At 38.1% G+C, this 19,116-nt stretch overlaps 2 protein-coding genes across 3 annotated transcripts in view; both read left to right on the top strand.

Annotated features, from left to right (window-relative positions):
• The window catches only part of BRWD1 (bromodomain and WD repeat domain containing 1), a 62,599-nt gene extending 53,329 nt beyond the window's left edge, over nt 1–9,270 (top strand). For both annotated transcript variants that reach the window (XM_054812778.1, XM_054812777.1), the window contains one exon: nt 5,549–9,270. In XM_054812778.1, the coding sequence (XP_054668753.1) occupies nt 5,549–6,699 (1,151 nt within the window). In that variant the 3' untranslated portion in view covers nt 6,700–9,270. The remainder of the gene's footprint in view (nt 1–5,548) is intronic.
• Nucleotides 9,271–9,957: 687 nt separating this feature from the next.
• Nucleotides 9,958–18,393, top strand: PSMG1 (proteasome assembly chaperone 1). The gene is made up of 7 exons (XM_054809193.1): nt 9,958–10,141; nt 10,259–10,368; nt 11,702–11,853; nt 12,228–12,290; nt 14,792–14,990; nt 15,907–16,043; nt 17,132–18,393. The coding sequence occupies exons 1-7, from the start codon at nt 10,011–10,013 to the stop codon at nt 17,204–17,206; spliced, it is 867 nt and encodes a 288-aa protein (XP_054665168.1). The 5' UTR covers nt 9,958–10,010; the 3' UTR covers nt 17,207–18,393.
• The last annotated feature ends 723 nt before the right edge of the window (nt 18,394–19,116 follow it).

Here is a 19,116-nt window from a genome sequence, read left to right as displayed (position 1 = left end):
TAATAGTTGATCAGAGTTGAAGACTGTTATGTTTTGGAGCAAAAAATCTTATCAGTGTTTTCAGTTACTTCCTACATCACTTGATTTGGCAATTGAGAAAAGAAAGAGCCATCTTCAGTACTGCATTATAAAAGAGTAAAATCTTTCTGTCCAAGCTGCTTCCTTTCCAGTGTTCAGTGTCAACTGAATTCTGCCTTGCCAAAAAATGTGGGGGAAAGGATTATTTTTGACAGCATCTTTTTTTTTTTTTTTTTCCCCTTCCAGACTGAGTAAATTTTTAACAGCCTTGTAAGTTTGATCGTTTCACATTTTTGTGCCCTCTCAGGTAGTGGCTTTGATATGTGTTTGTAATGTAGCAGTTTAAGAAGAGAAGAAAATGATTGTCCCTTAAGATGAATCTGCCTTGACAGTTTTCCACAAGGAATACTTATTTCTTTTGTACTAAAAAGATCTTAGTATTTGTTGCTGCTAAACATACTGAAGACATTTCTTAGTGTTTTAACATGAGCAATGTGAAAGGATGCCAGATGGATCTGAGGAGCAGCAATACAGAGCTGCTGAGTTCTGTAATTGGCTCTTGAACTCTAGACTTGTCAGAACTATGTTGCCATAGTCACTTTCTAAAACTTCAGGAAATTGGGAGGGGAAAAAAAAATCTTTTAATAGCTTTATAGAATTGAAAATCTTACTTGAATGTATTTCATATGTCAACTCTTGAATCAAATATAAAACTTTTTTTTGTTTTGAGGGTTTTGTTGGTTTTTTGTTTTGATTTTGGAGACTTGTACCATTACTTTCAGAAGATTTGAAGAGACTTCTAATACAGCAAAAAGGCAAGGTATTTGTACAAATACTTCATCTAGTGGGAATTTGTAGCTTTTGGATTAGGCAATTGGTAACATTTCCCTTACCAAGCTTGTCTAACGCCTCATTTTTAAGGGGAAAACAAGACTGGTTAATTATTTTAATTTTCCTTACACTTTTTGTGTAAACATTTCCCCTGAAATATGTGGAAGCTGTCACACTGGGTAGCCAACATTGAGCTTTTGGTCTCTTTAGCTTGTCATTTGAATGCAATGTGGATGTTCTAACTATTTATATTGTAGTGGTTTAAAGCTTGATGAAAATCTGGTTTCTCTTTCCTTGCCAATTCTTTAACACTAGTTAAGCTGTAGCTTCTGCTGTAGTGTACTTTTTATGCCCATGGGTGTGAAATGCTAATTTGTCTTCTAGCTCTAACATGGAGTAAAACTCCTCGTACATTTTATCTCTTAAACTTTTTGGAGGATTTTTGTTGTTGTTGTTAATTCTCATTCTTTTATAATTATCATCCTTTTACTTTGTCCATAGTTTCTTTAGCAATCAGTGTTTATCCACTATGTAAAACTGCCAATCATAAAAGCAAATTCAGTGCTGTTTTCCATGTGCAGTTGGAGCCAGACACTGGCAAGTATCAATATGTATTATCAGTTGCCTAGGGCTGCTTTTGCTTAACAATCAAATAGCATTATCAAAGATATTAATGAGAATCAGTAAGAAAATAAATGTTACATTTTTTACTTTAATATCCATCTTTTTGCTTTAAGGAGGGTTCATTTATTATGGAACAGTCTTACTTCATACAAAATGTTTAACATCCTCTGCCCTGTATAACCACCCAAATGTTGAGGTGCACACACAGTAGAATGTCAGTTTTTTGTTTGACCAAAATTTTTAAGCTGATGCCCTTGTAAAACTCTTAAATCAAATTAAGACACCCCATCTAAAGGAAATCCTTAAGGTAAGTATGGAGCAAGAGCAAGTATCATTACATTTTTACAAGGCCATGAAATGTGCTCTTTAAAAGTCAGTAAGGATAAAATACAGTCATGAATACTTGAATTGTTTGGGTCTCGTTGTACAGTCATCTGCCGAGAGGGTTCACTATACTGTTAACTTAGTAAGAAACTTAATGTTTCCAGTTTGTTCAGAACCAGGATGGTTAAAGACATAGGGCCAAGTTTGAGGCTTCTTTTATGTGAAAGTGGAATACATCATTGTCCTACACAGTGTTCCTTATAGGCAAGTAACTTTTGGGCATTTAGTTTTCTTTACGTTGTGAGTTATTCCCCCTGTTTTTTTGTTGAAACATGAGTTGTCCTGTATGTGAACTGATAGCTAGCTTTGGACAATGTTTATGGTAAAACACAATATTTATTTTCCATTTCAGTTTAATCTTTAATCTAATTTGAGATATTGCCGCAGGTAGTCAATTATTTTTAAATTAGCAGGTGCCCTTTCCAGCTCATTTTTTTCTCCTCAACAGTGAATAGATGCTACAACAGATGTACTGTTAGCACAGCCTATTTTACTGTGGTTTGCCAAACTGATGCATGTATCATTCTTTTCTAAAGAGTCCGATAGTTAACTGTAAATAGGAAGCTAAACTTGTTTGTACTTCTAAAAGTTTTTGTTAGGTACTGCTGGAGTACATACATGCTTTTATTTAAATACATACATATAGGCATATATGTATTTATATAGTATCTATTTTCAAATAAATATATGTTCTTTTTATATATAACTATATATGCTAAGCAATTTATGTGGAAATTTTGGGGGGTTTTTTAGTACGTATTTTTTATATATATATTTACACACACTATATAAAATATAGTTTAGTACTGTAATGCATACTAAATTTTGTATAATATGTTATAGATACATAGTATGGTTTTGTATATGTTAAAAAAACCTAAAGCAAAGTTTCCACATAAATTGAGTAGCTGGTCAATAGGGGTTGGGAAATACTTTGTGGACTGTAGCGCATCCTGCAGATAAACTGACTCGAGGGACGGCTGGGTATTCTACCTGGTGTTGCAGCCTGGACTTCCATGTTTAGAGTTTGATGGCATGAGCTCCAGGACCGCTTGTCACAATGGTAAACTTGATGGGCAAGGCCTTCATATCTTGGTGCCATTCTTTTAAATGTTCTCCCAGTTTTTGTTGGTAAGTGGAGTTTATTTAATCCTCCCTCTGCCTGCCTGGGCAATCTGTTTGTACCTTTGCAGCACTTAATTCAGGAAGTTCATTGTGTAGTTTCATTAAGCTTTAATTAAAAAATAAGATGAGCTTCATACAAATTTACTTCCAATTTAAGATTTTGTATACAAAGTATAGATTTAATATTCTGGTAGTGTGTTGCAGAAAGCCTGGAATCCTTTATGCTTCAGTCTTGCATTCCATCTTACGAATTAGCTGCTGAAATTTTGAAAATACTTCATAATCTGTTTATTATGATAAAGGGTTTTTTCCACAAAACATGCATCTATAAACAGCTAAGCACCTATCTCTGTGAAAAACTAGCTAAAATCATTGTGTGCATTGTATTTATTTTTTTTTTAAGCTGCCTTTCTTGGAATAGTTCCAGGTGATGTCTTTAAGTTTTAAACATTTATTTCTTCAGATGGCCAAAGGGGATTAAGTTAGCACTCAGCATTAAGGCTGGGCAATCTTTTCCACCTTTCCAAACTGCCCTTCTAGAATGCAAGTATAGCTCAAACCAAATGTAGGGGAATCTTAATCCTAGGGTTGGGTTATACATTTCCACACTTACTAGCTGGTCAAAATGTCTCTTTGCACTAGTAACTTGTGTGCTGTTGTTTGCCACCACTAGTATGTTATGATGTATCATTACATTTACTTACAGTATTTTCCTATTTTGAGTGTAATTTACCATGTTAAAGTTCTTTGCTCCTGCCTGTTCAGGCTTACCTCATAGCAGCTATGAGCAGCAGCCATGTGTTGTGTACGTGTCTACTTGATAGTATTGGAGGCCAGTGTATAATTTAAGCATTAGCTCTTCATATTTTTTTTAATCTGTGAATTAGTTCACCTTTTATATAGCATTATGTATTATGTTTTGACTGTAAAATCACAAAGTACAAATAGTAACAGCAGTAGTATTCATGTATAATTTCTGGAAACTGTTAGAAAAGACAGTAAATTAATTAGCCTTTGGAAATGTCAAAATAGGAATATACTTGAATAGTACCTAAAAAGATTTACATTGATAAAATGACCAGCCTTGGTCTCTGAAGAGAATTTTAATATTGGTACTCAAGCTGGACGTTTGAATCTGTCCTCCATAACTTTTTACTTTGTGGAATTAATCTTCATTGCATTTGTTCTTGTCAGAATTTAGGAAAAATGTTGCCCTATCCTTACCTCACAGATGAGGAGTTGGGGAACAAGAGAGTACAAATGACTTGCAGTGCTAATGTGTCTGGTTAAGCTGGCCAGAAGGAGCAAGGAATTGAACCTTACTTGACTTTTAAGTCGCAGGCTAGCGTTCCCGGTCTGGGTGGCTGTCATTCTCAGAAGGCATTTGGCCTTTAGCAGTTCAAACAGTCTCTACAAAGTTAGCAAGACAAGCTGGTTTCATCTCTCTGTAAAGGAAGTCAAGAGAGCATGCCCTCTAGAAACTTCTCGTTTCCCCAAACTTCTACTTGAAAAAAAATTTAGTTGCCTAGTGTTCTGCAAATATACAGCAGGTGCTGTGATTTTTCCCTCTGTTTGCTAAGTACAGCTGGAGAATCATTGAAAGTAATGAGTCTAAGCTAGAACAAAATTGGCTGTTATCAGGAGATAATAGGCTAATGTAATGTAAGGGCTTTAATGGTGCATAAGTTTATCCATTTTGCTCATAAAATCAGTAACAGCTATAAAGAAATTGAAGACAGACAACAATCTTTGGAAAGCTAACTTTACAAAATGCATTTCTGCAAAAGTAGCAAAATTTTGTTGTTTTTTATCAAGTCTATGCAAATAAACTTACTTCAAGAACTTCTACTTTTAATTTTTATTGATACCTATGAGTAATTCTGTTTTATTTAGACGGTAAAAGTTTAAACTGTTGATCTTCGTAGCATTGTTCACATTATTTACAGATCAAATATTTGTTTTAAAACCCAACATAAGAAGCAAGCACTATATTAAAAATAAAAATACCGAATAGAAGATTCACTGTTGGAAGCAGTCTTACTGTTTAAGTTACTAAGGAACTGAACAGTCTAAATGTTTTCTATGTATGTGAAACAATTCAAAATTGTGAGATCCATCTGGGGCTTGTGGATATATACAATATTTTAATCTCTTTTTTTTTTTTTTTAGAATAAAAAGGTCTAAAATGTGTAATAATTCATTTTGAAAGTTCATTCTAGTACGAATATGATAGCTTCTAAAGATAGAAGTATTAGTAATATGAAAGCATGTGTTTGCTAAGTTAGGTAATTTGTAATTTCTAAGTTAATGACTAGAGTGATGCTAAAGAATGTTACTTTCAAACCCTTTCATTATCTCAACACAATAGAGTAATCCTGAGAGTTAAAAGTATGCCTGGGACTGGCCGATGGTATTTTTATTAAAGGCTTAAGATAAATTGCACATGACATTAAAAAAAAAAAAGCTTTTGTGTATTTTATTAAAGGCAGTAGTGTTTGTTCTTCATAAAATAATTATTTCAGGAATGTAAGTTACTAAAAAGAATTTTTAAATCTATATTTTGTAGAATCAACATCTGAGGAGACTGGACAAAGTGCAAAAGTGCTCAGGAGCAGGACATGTATCATTAACTACAAGAAACACATAAAGCTGTCTAATGTGACTGAGAAGAAAAATCCACGCAGATGTGCCACTTTGGCAGCTAATAAGATTAAGATAATGAGCGATACAAAGGAAGAATTATCAAGCTCAGAAAGTGTTTACACAGTAAAAAAGAACAGAAGGCAGCTTCATGGCAATGTGTCTGCAGTATCTAGGAAGAAACTGATGGGCAACTGGGAGATGGATGCTTGCTTCAAGTCTGAAAATGAGAAAGAACAGCTTTCTGGCAGAAAAAACGTGTCCTGCCCTGAATCATCTAGTCTTAAAAGAAAATACATTAGTGAGTCTGAGAATGAAAAAACAGCATCTGAGGCAGAGATAAAAGTGACTCAAAAGCAGAATGATGATAACCCCAAGCAGGCAGGCAAAGCAGTCTGTGCTGCAGCTCTTAAAAATCTCGAATATGACTCTTCAGAGGAGAATTCCACAAACCACAAGATGGAAAATGGGAGAAACTGGGCAAGTTCTAGTCAGTCGACTTCAGCCCCCAACCATCGTATGAGCAACTCTGAAGAGGAGGTAGATTCTGACCTAGCAAAACAAAAAACTAAAAATATCAGAGAACCATCAAATAAAAAATCTAGAGCTTCTTTCAAAAGATCAAAATTATTGGATGACTTCAAAGAAACAGCAGAATTGGAAACAGGGGGGAAGAAAGATGAAAAAAGCTCAGTGTCAGAGAACGTGGAAGCACCTGGGACTGCAGGAAGTTCAAAAGCCAGTTTCAATTGTTCTTCTGATTCAGACTCTGGAACCGATAACAGTATCTATAGTGATGCCACAGAAACAAGAAAGAGGAAAAGGAAATTGGAAGTCGTTAGAAAAGAAATTACCAATTCCAACTCACCTAAGCCTTCCAGAAGACCCCAGCGAAGGAAACGTTGGAAACCTAACCAAGAAAATGACTCTGAAGATTTGGATTACACCAAATATAGAAGAGCTAATCGGCGTTCTAAGATAAGAACTCGGAACGGTGGTAGACGGACTGTGAGATACGATGATTGCGACGACGACGACTATGACAGAAGTTTAGATGATATAGATTGTGAAACGTAACCTTAAAAGGAAAAGCCAGCCCACATTTTTTTTATGGTAATAGCACTAGAACTCATGATGGATGCTGGCTCTTCTTTGTCCTACATTTCAGGGAATATATTTATATTTTTCTATGAAAAAGTTATGAATGTGATTAGATGATGACTTTCTCCTTTTCATATTTTGACTTGCACTTGCCTGCCCATGTAGCAGCATTTAGCACAGATGCCAAAATGTGCCTCATTATAGGGGCAATTTTTTGTCTTTACTGGTATTTTATTACATATAACAAGAGTTAAAAAATGTTAAAACACTGCGCAACAGGTTAATAGCAGTATGTTGAGTATTATTGTTATGGGTGCTGCAATGGAATACTACCTAGGTCATAACGACGTTCAAGAACAGATTTCAAACGCCTCTAATGCTGTATGAAATCATATACAATAGTAACAGGCTTATAAATCATACTATACACTATAAAAATCTGGTGGATGCTAGCATTGCATCAAAAGAGTAATGAACGGTCACTAGGCTAGTAACTTTACAACTTGTATTAGTACAGATGTTAAATGCTCTGTACTTCCATTATTGATAACATGCAACTAGAACCAGTTACCAGTGAAAAAGCGTATTTGTCAGTTAAAAAGGCATATTGGTGCTGGTGGAGAGAGGGTTTATGCTGACAGGTAGTACTATCTTCATTAATGTGACTTCTATACTGTAAACTTAGGAATATGAAATGCAGGTGAACTCTTGGGCCTAAGGGTTTTTGTGTGTTTTCTTTATAAAATAGAAAAACAATCAAAACACTTGTTCTGTTTTCTTTATGCGTGAAAAGCTTGAGGTGCAGGATCCTTACATTCCAGACCTTTTTGCTACATTTCTGTTGTTCTTCCATATTTAAACTTTTAAGTGCTTTAATGTTAGACTTACTGAATTAAACCTTATCAGTTTCTGATTATTGCAGTGCATCTCCTGTTTTCGAAATGTTTGAAGTGGCTGTTGCTGACAAGAAATAATTCTTGCGTAGAAGATAGAGGAGACAGTTTCTCCAGGAAAAATGTGTAAATTCGTGGTTGGCCCCATATCAACTTGGAGAAGGCGCAGCACCTCTCAACTGTCACCTTGCTTTTCCCTGGAGCTGGGCTGGTGGAAGCCCCACTATCGCTGCCTTCAGTCCAGCATCGGGCGCTTGGTGATCTCCACTCCTTCGCCACTCTCCACTATACGTTTCCTCCCCCTGCTCTGCTGGTTCCCTTTCTCACACTTAGTAAGACTTGGTGATTCCTGATCTCGTTCAAAAGGAGATATGTTAGAATATTAGATTTATCCTAACCCAGCTTATTTTAACTGAAATAGCAAGTTTGTGAATTAGTTTTCCAGCAGATTGGACTGGTAGCACCATCTGGAAGGGTTTTTAGGGAGAAAAAAAAAAGTTAGTGCAGCTGCACAATCACAGTCATTAATGGCAGAACTGCTTGGACAAAGGGAAGTGCAGTAATGGAAAAGGGACTCCCACATGCCGCTTACCAGCAGTCAGTGAGAACCACTTCTCCAACAACAACATTGCTGACATCATGTGCCAAAAGATGTATTTACCATCACATCATTTTGCTATCTAGAATGGTATCTCAGTATAGAGAAATAGTTTATTTTTTTCTTTCTCCCCTTAAAACCTCTATATGAAGTCCAAGAATAACCTAGTTTATATCATTCTTGCCCCGGGAATTCTCTTTATTTAGAGCATAGTCTTTAATTAATATGATATGGTAGAATTTTGTAAATTTAAGATACGTGTTTATCTGAATTCTTTAAGTTGGTTTCTAAAATATGCACATGGTTATGTTTAGTGATGAAACTTCGAGGTGGCTTTGTGTATCTTACCTTTTAGGGGCAATTTTGTTAAAAGGGAGTAAGTCAACTGGTATTTTTATATTATCCATAAAATTAATACATTGTTCAGCAGTTGCTTATGATCAATGTTCTATGGAGTATAAACTCCAGTATAGGAATAAATATTGGTATAATAGCTCTTAAGTGAAAGTCAGAGTTTTTATTAATCTTAAGTTTAAATAGCTAAAATTGGGCCGGTAGGTTTGTATTTGTAATTCAGGCTTAGATTTAAAAATATGGTTTTCTTTCTCGCCCTGTTTCAGATGCTGTGCTCTCTGTCACACTGCCCTCATGCACTATGTGTTTGTGGTGACCCCAAAAGCTGGGAGAAGGTTCTGGCCTCTGTATTGATAAATCCAAGAGGGGAATTACTGGCTTATTTTATTTTCTAAGCAAAGCAAATGCTGGTTTGTATTTCCTAATTTTCTACATACAGTCAGGTTGCAAAGAGCCAGTAGGAGGAGACACAATTAAACTGGAAAGGGACTTTTGTTACTCTTACACCCTCTAAGAGTTTGAATTTTATTTTTTTATTTATTTAAATGAGCTTTTATCAGAACTGGCTGATGTAAGCCTTGCAGAAAGCAGTTCTTCCATCTTCCTGGTAACTTTATTCCTTCAGCATTCTTTATTTGGTCTAGCCGTACTCAGGGAAGTGATTTAGTAGACCTGTAAAAGTAGTATCTTTAAATAAAGCTGCTTCATGTGATGCATGTGTAAGCTGTTGGGTTTTTGGGTTTGGGTTTTGGGTGGGTTTTTTTGGGGGGGAGTGTTTGGTTGGTTTCTTTTAAGCAGGACCTGAATCTGGGATTGTGACTAGGCTAATGGGCAGCATGACCAGAGGAAAATAACTAGACGTGCAGGACATCACGTAGGAGATTCAAATTTTTCAATATTAAAGAGTTCTATGATGTGCACGTAGAAGTGGGCCAAAGTAAAGCTACTCTCAGAACTGTCACTGTACTCTTATTTGCACACGTATGTTTAACCTTGATGTATTTGTGCTTCACATGTGCCATACGTGCCATGTGCTATCCCCCGACCTCTCACGCATCCCCGTGCCCCGGACCGCTGCCCTGGGGCCGGGAAGGGTGGTTCTGCTCCGGGCTGCTCCATCCTACGCTGACCTGTGCTGGGCCGCCGCGGGGCCCTCGCCGCTTCGGCGGGGGCAGGGGAAGACCTGCGGCCGGGGGAGGGAGCGGGGCTCCCCCGCCCCGTAAAGCGGAGCCTCCTGCTGCCGGGGGCTGGGACGGGGGGTGCAGTGGGCGGGCGGTCTTCTCCGGGGGCCTGGCAGTCGAAGCGGCTGTTTCGGGCGGCCGCTCTATGGTCTGCGAGGCCAGAGCGCCAGCAGGCGGAGCGGAACTCGGTGGTGCCGGCGAACCAGAGTGTCTCGGCGCGCAGGCGCTCTGCCCGGCGGGGTGAGTGGCGGGGCGGCGGTGATGGCGACCTTCTTCGGGGAGGTGGTGGTGGCGCCGTCCCGCGCCGGCGTGGACGATGAGGAGTCGGCGGAGGAGGCCCGCGAGGAGACGCCCGAGGACCGGGAGATCCGCAGGGAGCTGGAGAAGAAAAGGTACCGGCCCGAACGGGGCACCCCGGCCGCTCTCCCCGCCGCTGATGGTGCGGCCCGGGCCTGGGCCCGGTGGGGTGGGGGGATCGCTGCTCCACTGCCCTCCGCCTCTTTTGCCAGGGAGATCGACGTCCTCTGGACCTTGAAGTCGGGCGCGTCTGCGGGAAGCTCTGCCGACGAGCCGTTCGTGTGCTCCAAGTTCATAGTAGCGATAGGACATAACGCTGCAGGTAGGTGGTGCGAGCTGCGAAAACAAACCCTCTGAGACTGAAGTGCTGCTGCTGCTGCCAGTGTGGCACAGGACGCTGCCTTTGCCACAGTCTATTTTAACGTCGGTCTCTGCCGTGAGAATGGTCCGTAGGGGTGTCCAGCTCTTCATTTGGGGAGCAGAGCTTTAACCCTGAGCCGTCCGGAGAAAGTCAAAGTTAGTCTGTACATGTAAAGCACAGCTGCTTGTTCCTCCTGTCAGATCATGGTAAAGTAATATATTTTCAGTTGAAGGGTAGAAGAAAAGTGTGGTTTGGATTTTAGCTGGGATAGCCCCCCTTTTCACTTCTCTCACTTGTGTTTGGTAGATTTTCCTGGATTGTTTGTTAATTGGCAAAAGTTTCCTTTTAATAGTAGCAAGTTTCTCAGTGCAGTTTAGTGTTTTGAAATAAGGATCTGTCAAAGATGTAAAATTATGGGTCAATAAGCTGTAGTTTCTTTAATTTCTAATGAACAGTGATTTTTATTTTTTTACTTTTTTCCTTAATCAGCCAGTCCCTTTTTCACATTCTAATTCTTGCTTGTTCAAAATACCTTCTTTTGAGGTGGTTATATACTCATTAGGCCTAGAGTCTTGAAACGTCATCTTCCCTTCCCACACACACTTAACAAGGTCTTGAGGTTTTAACAGCTGTTTCACTGTGGATATAAAGTTTTAAGTCTTCCTTACATTTGAATCACATTTAGATGACATTTAGACGATATCGAAGTTAACTTGGCTAATTTGTTTTTTATTTGTTCAGATTTTTTCTTTGAAAAATAGTTATAGATATTTTAGATCTGTCTTCTGTTTAACAGTAACTTTTGACAGGAATTTGATTTACAAACATTTGATTTCAGATGTCTTTTTACCACTAAGTCATGCATACTCTTGTCACTGCTTCCAAAAGCCAGTGTAATAGTTCTACCTTGCTAGTTTAGTAATTTTTAATTTTTTTTTTTTTTGAAAAATCTGTTATTTCTGGTGTGTCAAGAAATATTAGAGATGTAATATTTACATCCTTAGCGTATACTAAAGGAATCAAAGGTGACCATAGTGATGTAATTCCTAAGAATACATGTTTTTGATGTTAGGGTTCTCTATAGATAGAACTGCTTTTAAGTCTTAATAAGGTGAGGTTATTCATATTCTTGATCTTTGGTGGATTTGATCAATAAATGTATGTTGATAAAAATAAGTTATTACCTTTTTTTAACTTGAGATTGCAAATAAACAAATAATTAATTTTGGGTATTTATTTATAGAACAGGGATTTTATTCTTTATAAATTAACAGTATGTATTGGTTTTTTGCAGCTTTCCTGTCTTCTTTTATTCTGGATTCTGTATGTTGGGAAGTAGTTGGAGTTGTGAAGCTGTGGAATGAGTGGTGTCGAACATCCAACACAACGAATGTCCTCCCAACAGATTCTTTCTGTTTGTTCTACCGATTAATATCAGATCCAACAGTAAGTGGCTTATGCATGAATTCCTCTATATTTTTAGCTTTCTGGAAAAGAGAGCAACCTTCATCCACCCCCGCCCAGGGCAAATGAAGCACTAAGGCTGCCGTATTGTGGATTAATCTCATCAAAAGTCTGAAGGGTTGTTTCACCTGCTAAAACTATTTGAGGTTGTGGCACATGAAGTTCAGTACAAAGATGATGTATGACAACCCGATTGCTTCACATCAGTTGTGAATGAAAAATTCTTGCTGAAATAGAGTTGAAGAAGCCCAAGAAAGATGAACAAATTGTTGGCTGCAGTCACATCATCTTTACACATGATTGTGAGCTGTTGTTGTGCTCTTTAAACCATATACGCAACTTTTTTTTTTTTTAAGGTTTTGTTGTGCCAGTGTAGTTGCTACGTTGCTGAGGATCAACAGTTCCAGTGGCTTGAAAAGGTAAAACTGGCAAGACAGCAAATTGAGCAATGAAGTCTTAGGGGTGGGGATCTTAGTGTAAGTGTCTCTTCCTCTCTGATATTCTAAACACGACAGCGTTGTAAACAACTGATTTCCCCGTGGCTTTCTTTTCTTAAATATCCAACAAATGAACAAATTTACTATCTGCAGATTCTGTGAAATTCTGTTCTAGATGCTGCTAGTTGTATCTACTGTAACTTACCAACTGTGCAAATAATTCTTTTGGACAGTTTCAATTTTGTTGCCCTTAACTAATTTCTGAACCTTTTTCCTGTTTGTCTTAAACTTTCTATGGCTTATTTCACATGCATTTCAGCTCTGGGAGAATCCTTCCTTAAAAAATAGCAACATGTCTGCATTAGTGTGACTGCCAAAGGATCACCAGACACCATCCATCATGAGTTTCATAACAGGTGTATCTTTAGTAACAGGTGTGTTCTGTTCATTTCACAAAGAGGAACTCTACAGGAAGGTGCCTCCAAAGCAGTATCTGTCCCATTGGTTCGTAGGCTTCATATGCTAAGTGCCTTACCCCAGCATCATTCAGGTACAGGAATGCTGCTGGGTCGTTCAGGTCCCTCCAAATACCATCACGTTGATTTTAATAAGATAAAGCCAGGGGACAATGTTCTGGCTGTTTATTTTCTGTACGGATTTGGGTCACTGCTTAGCCTCAGGGAAGTATGGCTTATTTTGTCTTGTGTCTGTCTGCTAACCTGCCTTCCTTTAAATCTCTGCTGATCTGATGAACAAGCAGAGGTTCTAAAGCTATTATGTTAACACTGAGGTTGTGTAAGGCTGTGGCTAGAGGTTCAAAGAGTGAGATGAGAAGTGGCATGTTGGCTGAGAGCAAGTCCTCAGCCTGAGCTGAGTGATACCTGCTCGGTCTACCCTGTCAGGTTGCCCAGCCAGTGCATGAGAAGGATTACTTGGTTGTAAAGGAGAAGCATATGAGCAGTGTGAGGGAGCCAGAGAGATGACGGGAAGGCAAAGAGGGTGGAAAACTGGGGTAACTTCACTGAATGATACAGGGATTTCAGACCCAAGTTGGTAGAAAACTAGTCTTTTTTAGCTCCATGGCCTGTTGAAGAGTTTATTTCACTTGGGTGGGAGGTAATGGTTCACTTCAAAGTTTAGAAACCCTAAGACCTAAACCACTTTGGTTTTGCTGTATGCCATGCATTCCTGCACTTCATTTAAACCAAGATTACAAAAGAGAAGATGGTTGTGGTTTTGCTGTCTTCTCCATTTGTGTTTTTCCAGCTGTTTGCACATATGTGTTATTTCAAATGCGGGCACTCATGAACAGTGGGAGTGTACAGTTTTCCCAAGTCAATGTTGTTGAGCATTTTTAAACTTCATGGTTATTGGTATTTTTAAACATGCAGCAGAAATGTTGTGCTGGTAATCTGCTGCTTTTAGTGTGAGTTACAGACCTGTTCTGTATGCTTCATAAATTCTGATTCACTGAGCATCTTCACAGTCTCCATGAGTGAGATTTTTACTTCTGTATGTGTTTTCTCAGGAAGTGATCACTGACAAAGTGAGAACATACAGACTAAAGTGTCACAGTAATGCACACCAGCCAGTGTTTCCAACAAAGTAAATATACTGTAAATTGAAAATATGTGTGCTTCTGAAAAGTTATGTCAGTTTTATATTACAGTGGTAACACGCTGATGTGAGGGAACAGTCAGCTTCCCTTCTCTGATTGGTACCATATATAGAAACAGAGAGGTTTCTGTAATGTTTACCAAATTCCCTATTTCCTTATTCATCATAAGTCTGAAGAGGACAGTGTAAAGGGAAGGTGCATGTTTATCGTGCTTCTCCTCGTTTTGGCATACGTTCTTAAAAACAACAGAAGGCTGTGCAGCATGGTGGTGTTTTGTGACGACATGTGACGGATCCAAAAGTATGTTTTGTACAATGTTTTTGAAACTTGTTTCTTTGAATTTGAGGAAAACTGTAGAAAAATTAAGGTTATCTTTCACAATCCTCAATTCAACTTGAATATAATTAAATAAAATCTGAGTATTTAAAATTAAGACTCTTTTTAAGTACTGTAGAACATCTGGGGAGCACGATTTCAATCTCAGATGTCTTGCAGCTTAGCAGGTTGACTTCCTGTCATAAGCAGCTTGGTTTTATTTGGAGTCCTTTTTCTTTCTACAATCATCATTAGTAAAAATGTAAGTCTTAATTTATTTGCAGGTGAACAGAAAGTGCTGAAAACCTAAAGCCTCTCAAGAAAATCAATAGACTTGGTAAATAAATTAGCTGCTTTTTTTATCTCCATCCCAAGAGCAATGCACGTGAAGGTTCTACCTGAAGGTTATGATTCAAATTTTAGTTAGTCCTGCAAACCTGAATTAAAGTGCCGTTTGCCATCTGCACTGAAATTGAAATGAATCTTTGTGTTTTTACACTGCTATTGTGAGAAGATAAATTTTGCTTATGTATTAACATTTTTATTTCAGGTTTTTGGCTGTATGCGAAAGGAGAGCTTGCAAGTAACCATTCTTTCAACGTGTCCTGTAGCTGATTATAAAACTCAGGAATCCACTTTAACACTTCCATCTCCATTCCTGAAAGCCTTGAAGACAAAAGAATTCAAAGAGCAGGTCTGCTGCCCACTGCTGGAACAACCTAACATTGTGCGAGATCTTCCGGCTGCTGGTATTTTGCAATTCCAATTATTTATGAGGCTGCTGGTATCAACACAAAATTCACTTTAAAGAGCATCCCATTGCAATTAGAATTTTTACTTAATTGTGTGAAGTGGCTAACAAGTTAGTTTTTTGAAAATTAATTCCCAACAGTTTGACGTCTTATGTGGTGCCTTGTAAAATAGGGACAAATTTCAAAACCACCCACAAATCCTTTTACCCCTTATGTGCAGGACAAGTACTAGCAAATTCTTGAGTATAGCCTCACAAAGTGTCTTGTATATTGGGTTTTTTGAGCGTTTTACTTATGAACTAAATATGTTTTATTAAGAATTATTTTCACCTGAGCATCCAAACTGAGGCTCTTAAAGTCCTTTCTGCATATTACAGGTAAAGTGGGTTTCACAGTGCTACTGATCGACTTCATGTAAAAGATAGATACAGTTTTATTATGTAATATGATAAAACCCCAAGGCTTTTCATTATAGAGTACCAAACTAGTGGTAGCATCATGAGGGAAAAACTTGTCTGGCAGGAGCTAAAAGTGGATGATTTTTCTAGAAAAGAAGTATCTCATTTGCATTTTGTTTTGAGTTTTTATGTTTGGTTGGGTTTTAGGGGTTTGGGTTGGTTTTTTTTATTTTACAGAAACTCATATTATTTTTGTTTACCAATAATATACAGTTTCCAGTTAAGGTATTTGCCAGGAAGAAAAACCAACTGCATTTCGTACTTTTTGGTGGTTTATTTTCTTGTGTACTTGAGGGATGAGGGATGACTGGTCTAGCAGTCAGGATCCTGAGTAGTTAATTTATAAACTTTCATGCTTTTGAAATTCTGACCAGAACAAATGTGATTTTATACACAGAACCTGAGATTCCTTCTCTGCTGAATGTAACACACGTTTTCTTTTCACGCGTATTTAGTTTTGAGTTATTGTCAAGTATGGCATATTCCTGCAGTGTTGTATCAGTGTTACACTGATGTCATCAAACTGGACACAGTTACAATTGAAGCGTTCAAGCCTCTGCTTTCTTCTAAAATCCTGAAGAGTTTAGTCAAGGTAAGATTTCATATTTAAAAATTAATGGGAGATTTGGTCTATTTTAGTCTTTCATCTCTTGCATTCTGCTGTTGATCTGCCCCTATGAGGATTCCACCTGAAAAGGCTGATGTATGTAATTTACGGAAATGTACAGATTTTATTGGTAGAGGACAACGATTTCTCGTATAGCACCTGCTGTAACCATTTACATCTGTTTATAAGTTGCTTAGAAACAATGAATCTACAGCTTCCCTCAAAACTTCATTGTGACTTTTCAGGCTTTTGTAGTGGTATTAGTGTATCAGGGAGTAATTTCTTGTCATTGTTTACGGTGCGGTTTTCTTTGGAAGCATGTCCTGTTAAAACCTTTGAGTATTTTTTTTTTTAACATTCTACATTCATATGCAGGATGGCTCTGTTCTAGCTCTGTATCTACCTGTCTTCTAGTGAAAAGCTTCTTAAGAAATTTACATCAAAGCTTCTTAAGAAATTTGTTTTGATCTGTAACTTCTTTCTGGAATTAAAAGGCTGAATTTCTAAAGATGATTCTTAACAGTCTTGCAGTAATCAAGCAGCTCTGAAATCATGGCATTATAGCTACTAAAGTGTATGTTTTGCTTCTTTCTGAAACGTTTTTAATTGAAGTATAGACGGTTCAAAACACTTTCCTCAGTTTTGCCAATTGAACTTAGATTTAAATCTGACAGAAGAGGTTTGTGTGTACTGAAGTTATTTATTTCATCTTTCAATATGGGAATTGCAAGTCAGTTTTCATCACAGCTTATACTGGTCTGCTAAATAAGTCAAGCAGACTAGTGCATAAATGTTTAAACTGAAGGAAAACAGCAGCAAATGTGCAGACTCTTCCTCATACACAAGTGAGGAGGAATGCAAATTAACAAATCCCACTCTGTGGTTGAACTGCAAATTCACATGGAGCCTTTAGCAGGTCTCTGATACTTTCATTCGCAAGAGTTTTGCTCACAGTTAACATTTTAATCAAACTGATATTCAGAGTAATACAAATTGGAATAGAGGACAGTTAGGCTTCTTTTGTTTTCTTACCAGCAATGTAGCTAATGCTCATCATCTCTTCCTTTTCCTAGGATGTATCTGAAAGCACAAAGATTTTGAAGAAGTTACTGACAACCAATGAAACTCACAATAATATCTATATCTAAAGAGGACGTTTATGACACAGACTGCATGTTCCTAAACTCTGGTTTCTTCTGTAGAGGACATTTTGGAATTGTAGTTGTTTCCTTACAAGTGGAATAAACTCCAGTAGATTTTTACTTCTGCACTCATTTTGGTTACTTTCAAATTCATGACTACAAACACATATGTTTCTTCTGCATGGCTTGGGAGACTTTCTTCTGGAGCGATTTTAGGAAAGATATCTTGAATATGAAAAGCACTTTCTTTTTCTCCTCCCAAAGGGATTGTGTTATCTAAATGTGTACCTTTTATATGTAAAAGAGGAAATGCAGTTAAGGAATTCTGTCTGTATCAAATGAGAACACCTATTTTTTACTTTGAGACGCAAAAGTTTTCCTAATATTCAGTCCTCTTTAAAGATTTATCTGTGATGGAGAAAACATGCTCTGCATCTTTTTACATACATAAATATATATAATTTTATGTGTGTGTGTATGTATGAATGATGCATATATATGTACGTGTGCACGTACCTTGTTTTATATATGTGGTGATACAAAATATAGTAAGTAAAGTATGGTCAGTATCTTTAAAAGACTTACTAGTGGCAAATAATCTTAAGCTTGCTTTACAAGTTAGTAGGAGGCAAGAATGTGGAGCTGAACTGCACGGCCGGGCTGTGACTTGGATTCACTGAGTAGATCGTCACAGGCATTGAGGATGCTGCTGCCTGCGGATGTGGCAGGAAGAGAGCTCGCAGCTCCCGTTTGCAGTGCCTTGCTGAGAGCTCACTTTTGTTAGCAGTTCCAGATTCAGACCCTGAGTGTGTGCTGTAAAGGCGCAGGAGCATTCCCAGCTGTCAGATCTCCGACCTCTCCTGGTGAAACGGGCTGGTAGGCTCGCAAACTGCTTCAGCTGGATCCGCCAGGGCAAACAGATCTAATCTATCCGCTTTAAAACTCTGAGTTGCTGGCAACAGTAGGAATAGTACAAGGTCTCTGACGCAGAGTATGTGATTTTTAGAGGAAAGTAAAAGTTCAAGCTTTAAAGTGTCTCAAAAAATTCTCTGAAAGTTGCTAACAATTTCAGCAATGTATTTAAAATATTTATTAGGATTGGCATGCAATTCTGTCTTGTATATATCCTCTGTTTAAGTTAACATTTTGTTTAAGAAAATGGCATTAAAGGTAATATTTCTGTTGCTACCAGGTAATTCGCTGGTGGTGTCACTGCGTAGAGTTCTCTAAATTGCATGTAGCTTATCCTTTTGGAACAAAAGGGTAACAACTTCGAAGTTCTCTACTAAGTTTAACTTTGACTTGCACTGGATGCCCAGTGGATGTTTTTGAACAGTGTTTTACTTTAACAGAACTGTCATCCCTTCAGGTTTGAAAGCAGTCAGCTTAGTCAGCATCCCTGAAGAAAGTAACTCCTGGCTTCACACAAACTTCTGGGTTTGGAAATTTTTATTACTCTCCAGTAATAAAATTCGTGCGGTCTTTTGAAAATCCAGCATGAAAACATTATGCCCATGTCTGCTTCCCGAGCACTCCTCTATCCCACTGTGTTCCTTCTCTATTTGACATGATGCACCAGTTCTCCTTCCTGCATGATTTCTCCTTCCTGTGTGCCATCAGCAGAAGCAGTGGCACTGTGCACAGAGGCATGAGCCCGAATGTTCCTCCCCTTGGAGCCCGAGCCTTTTGTAGCACTAAAGCAGTGGATGTTGGAGCTCACGTCCCAAAGGTTGCTTTCAGTGACTGCCTGCCTCCTATCCAGTAAGATTACTCCCTGAACCTTGTTCATGTACCTCTGTGTTCCCACTGCACAGCAGAAATGAGGTAGAAAGAAGCTTTATTCTTCCGTCAATTCACTGTTGAAGCCAAGGCACGATGCACATCTCTTCTGTCTTCCTATGTGAAGGTCTCCTCTT

This window comes from Grus americana, chromosome 1, assembly GCF_028858705.1.
Source record: "Grus americana isolate bGruAme1 chromosome 1, bGruAme1.mat, whole genome shotgun sequence".
Classification (NCBI taxonomy): domain Eukaryota; kingdom Metazoa; phylum Chordata; class Aves; order Gruiformes; family Gruidae; genus Grus; species Grus americana.
The sequence above is the reverse complement of the archived record's forward strand: the minus strand, read 5'-3'. Positions and strand labels throughout refer to the sequence as shown.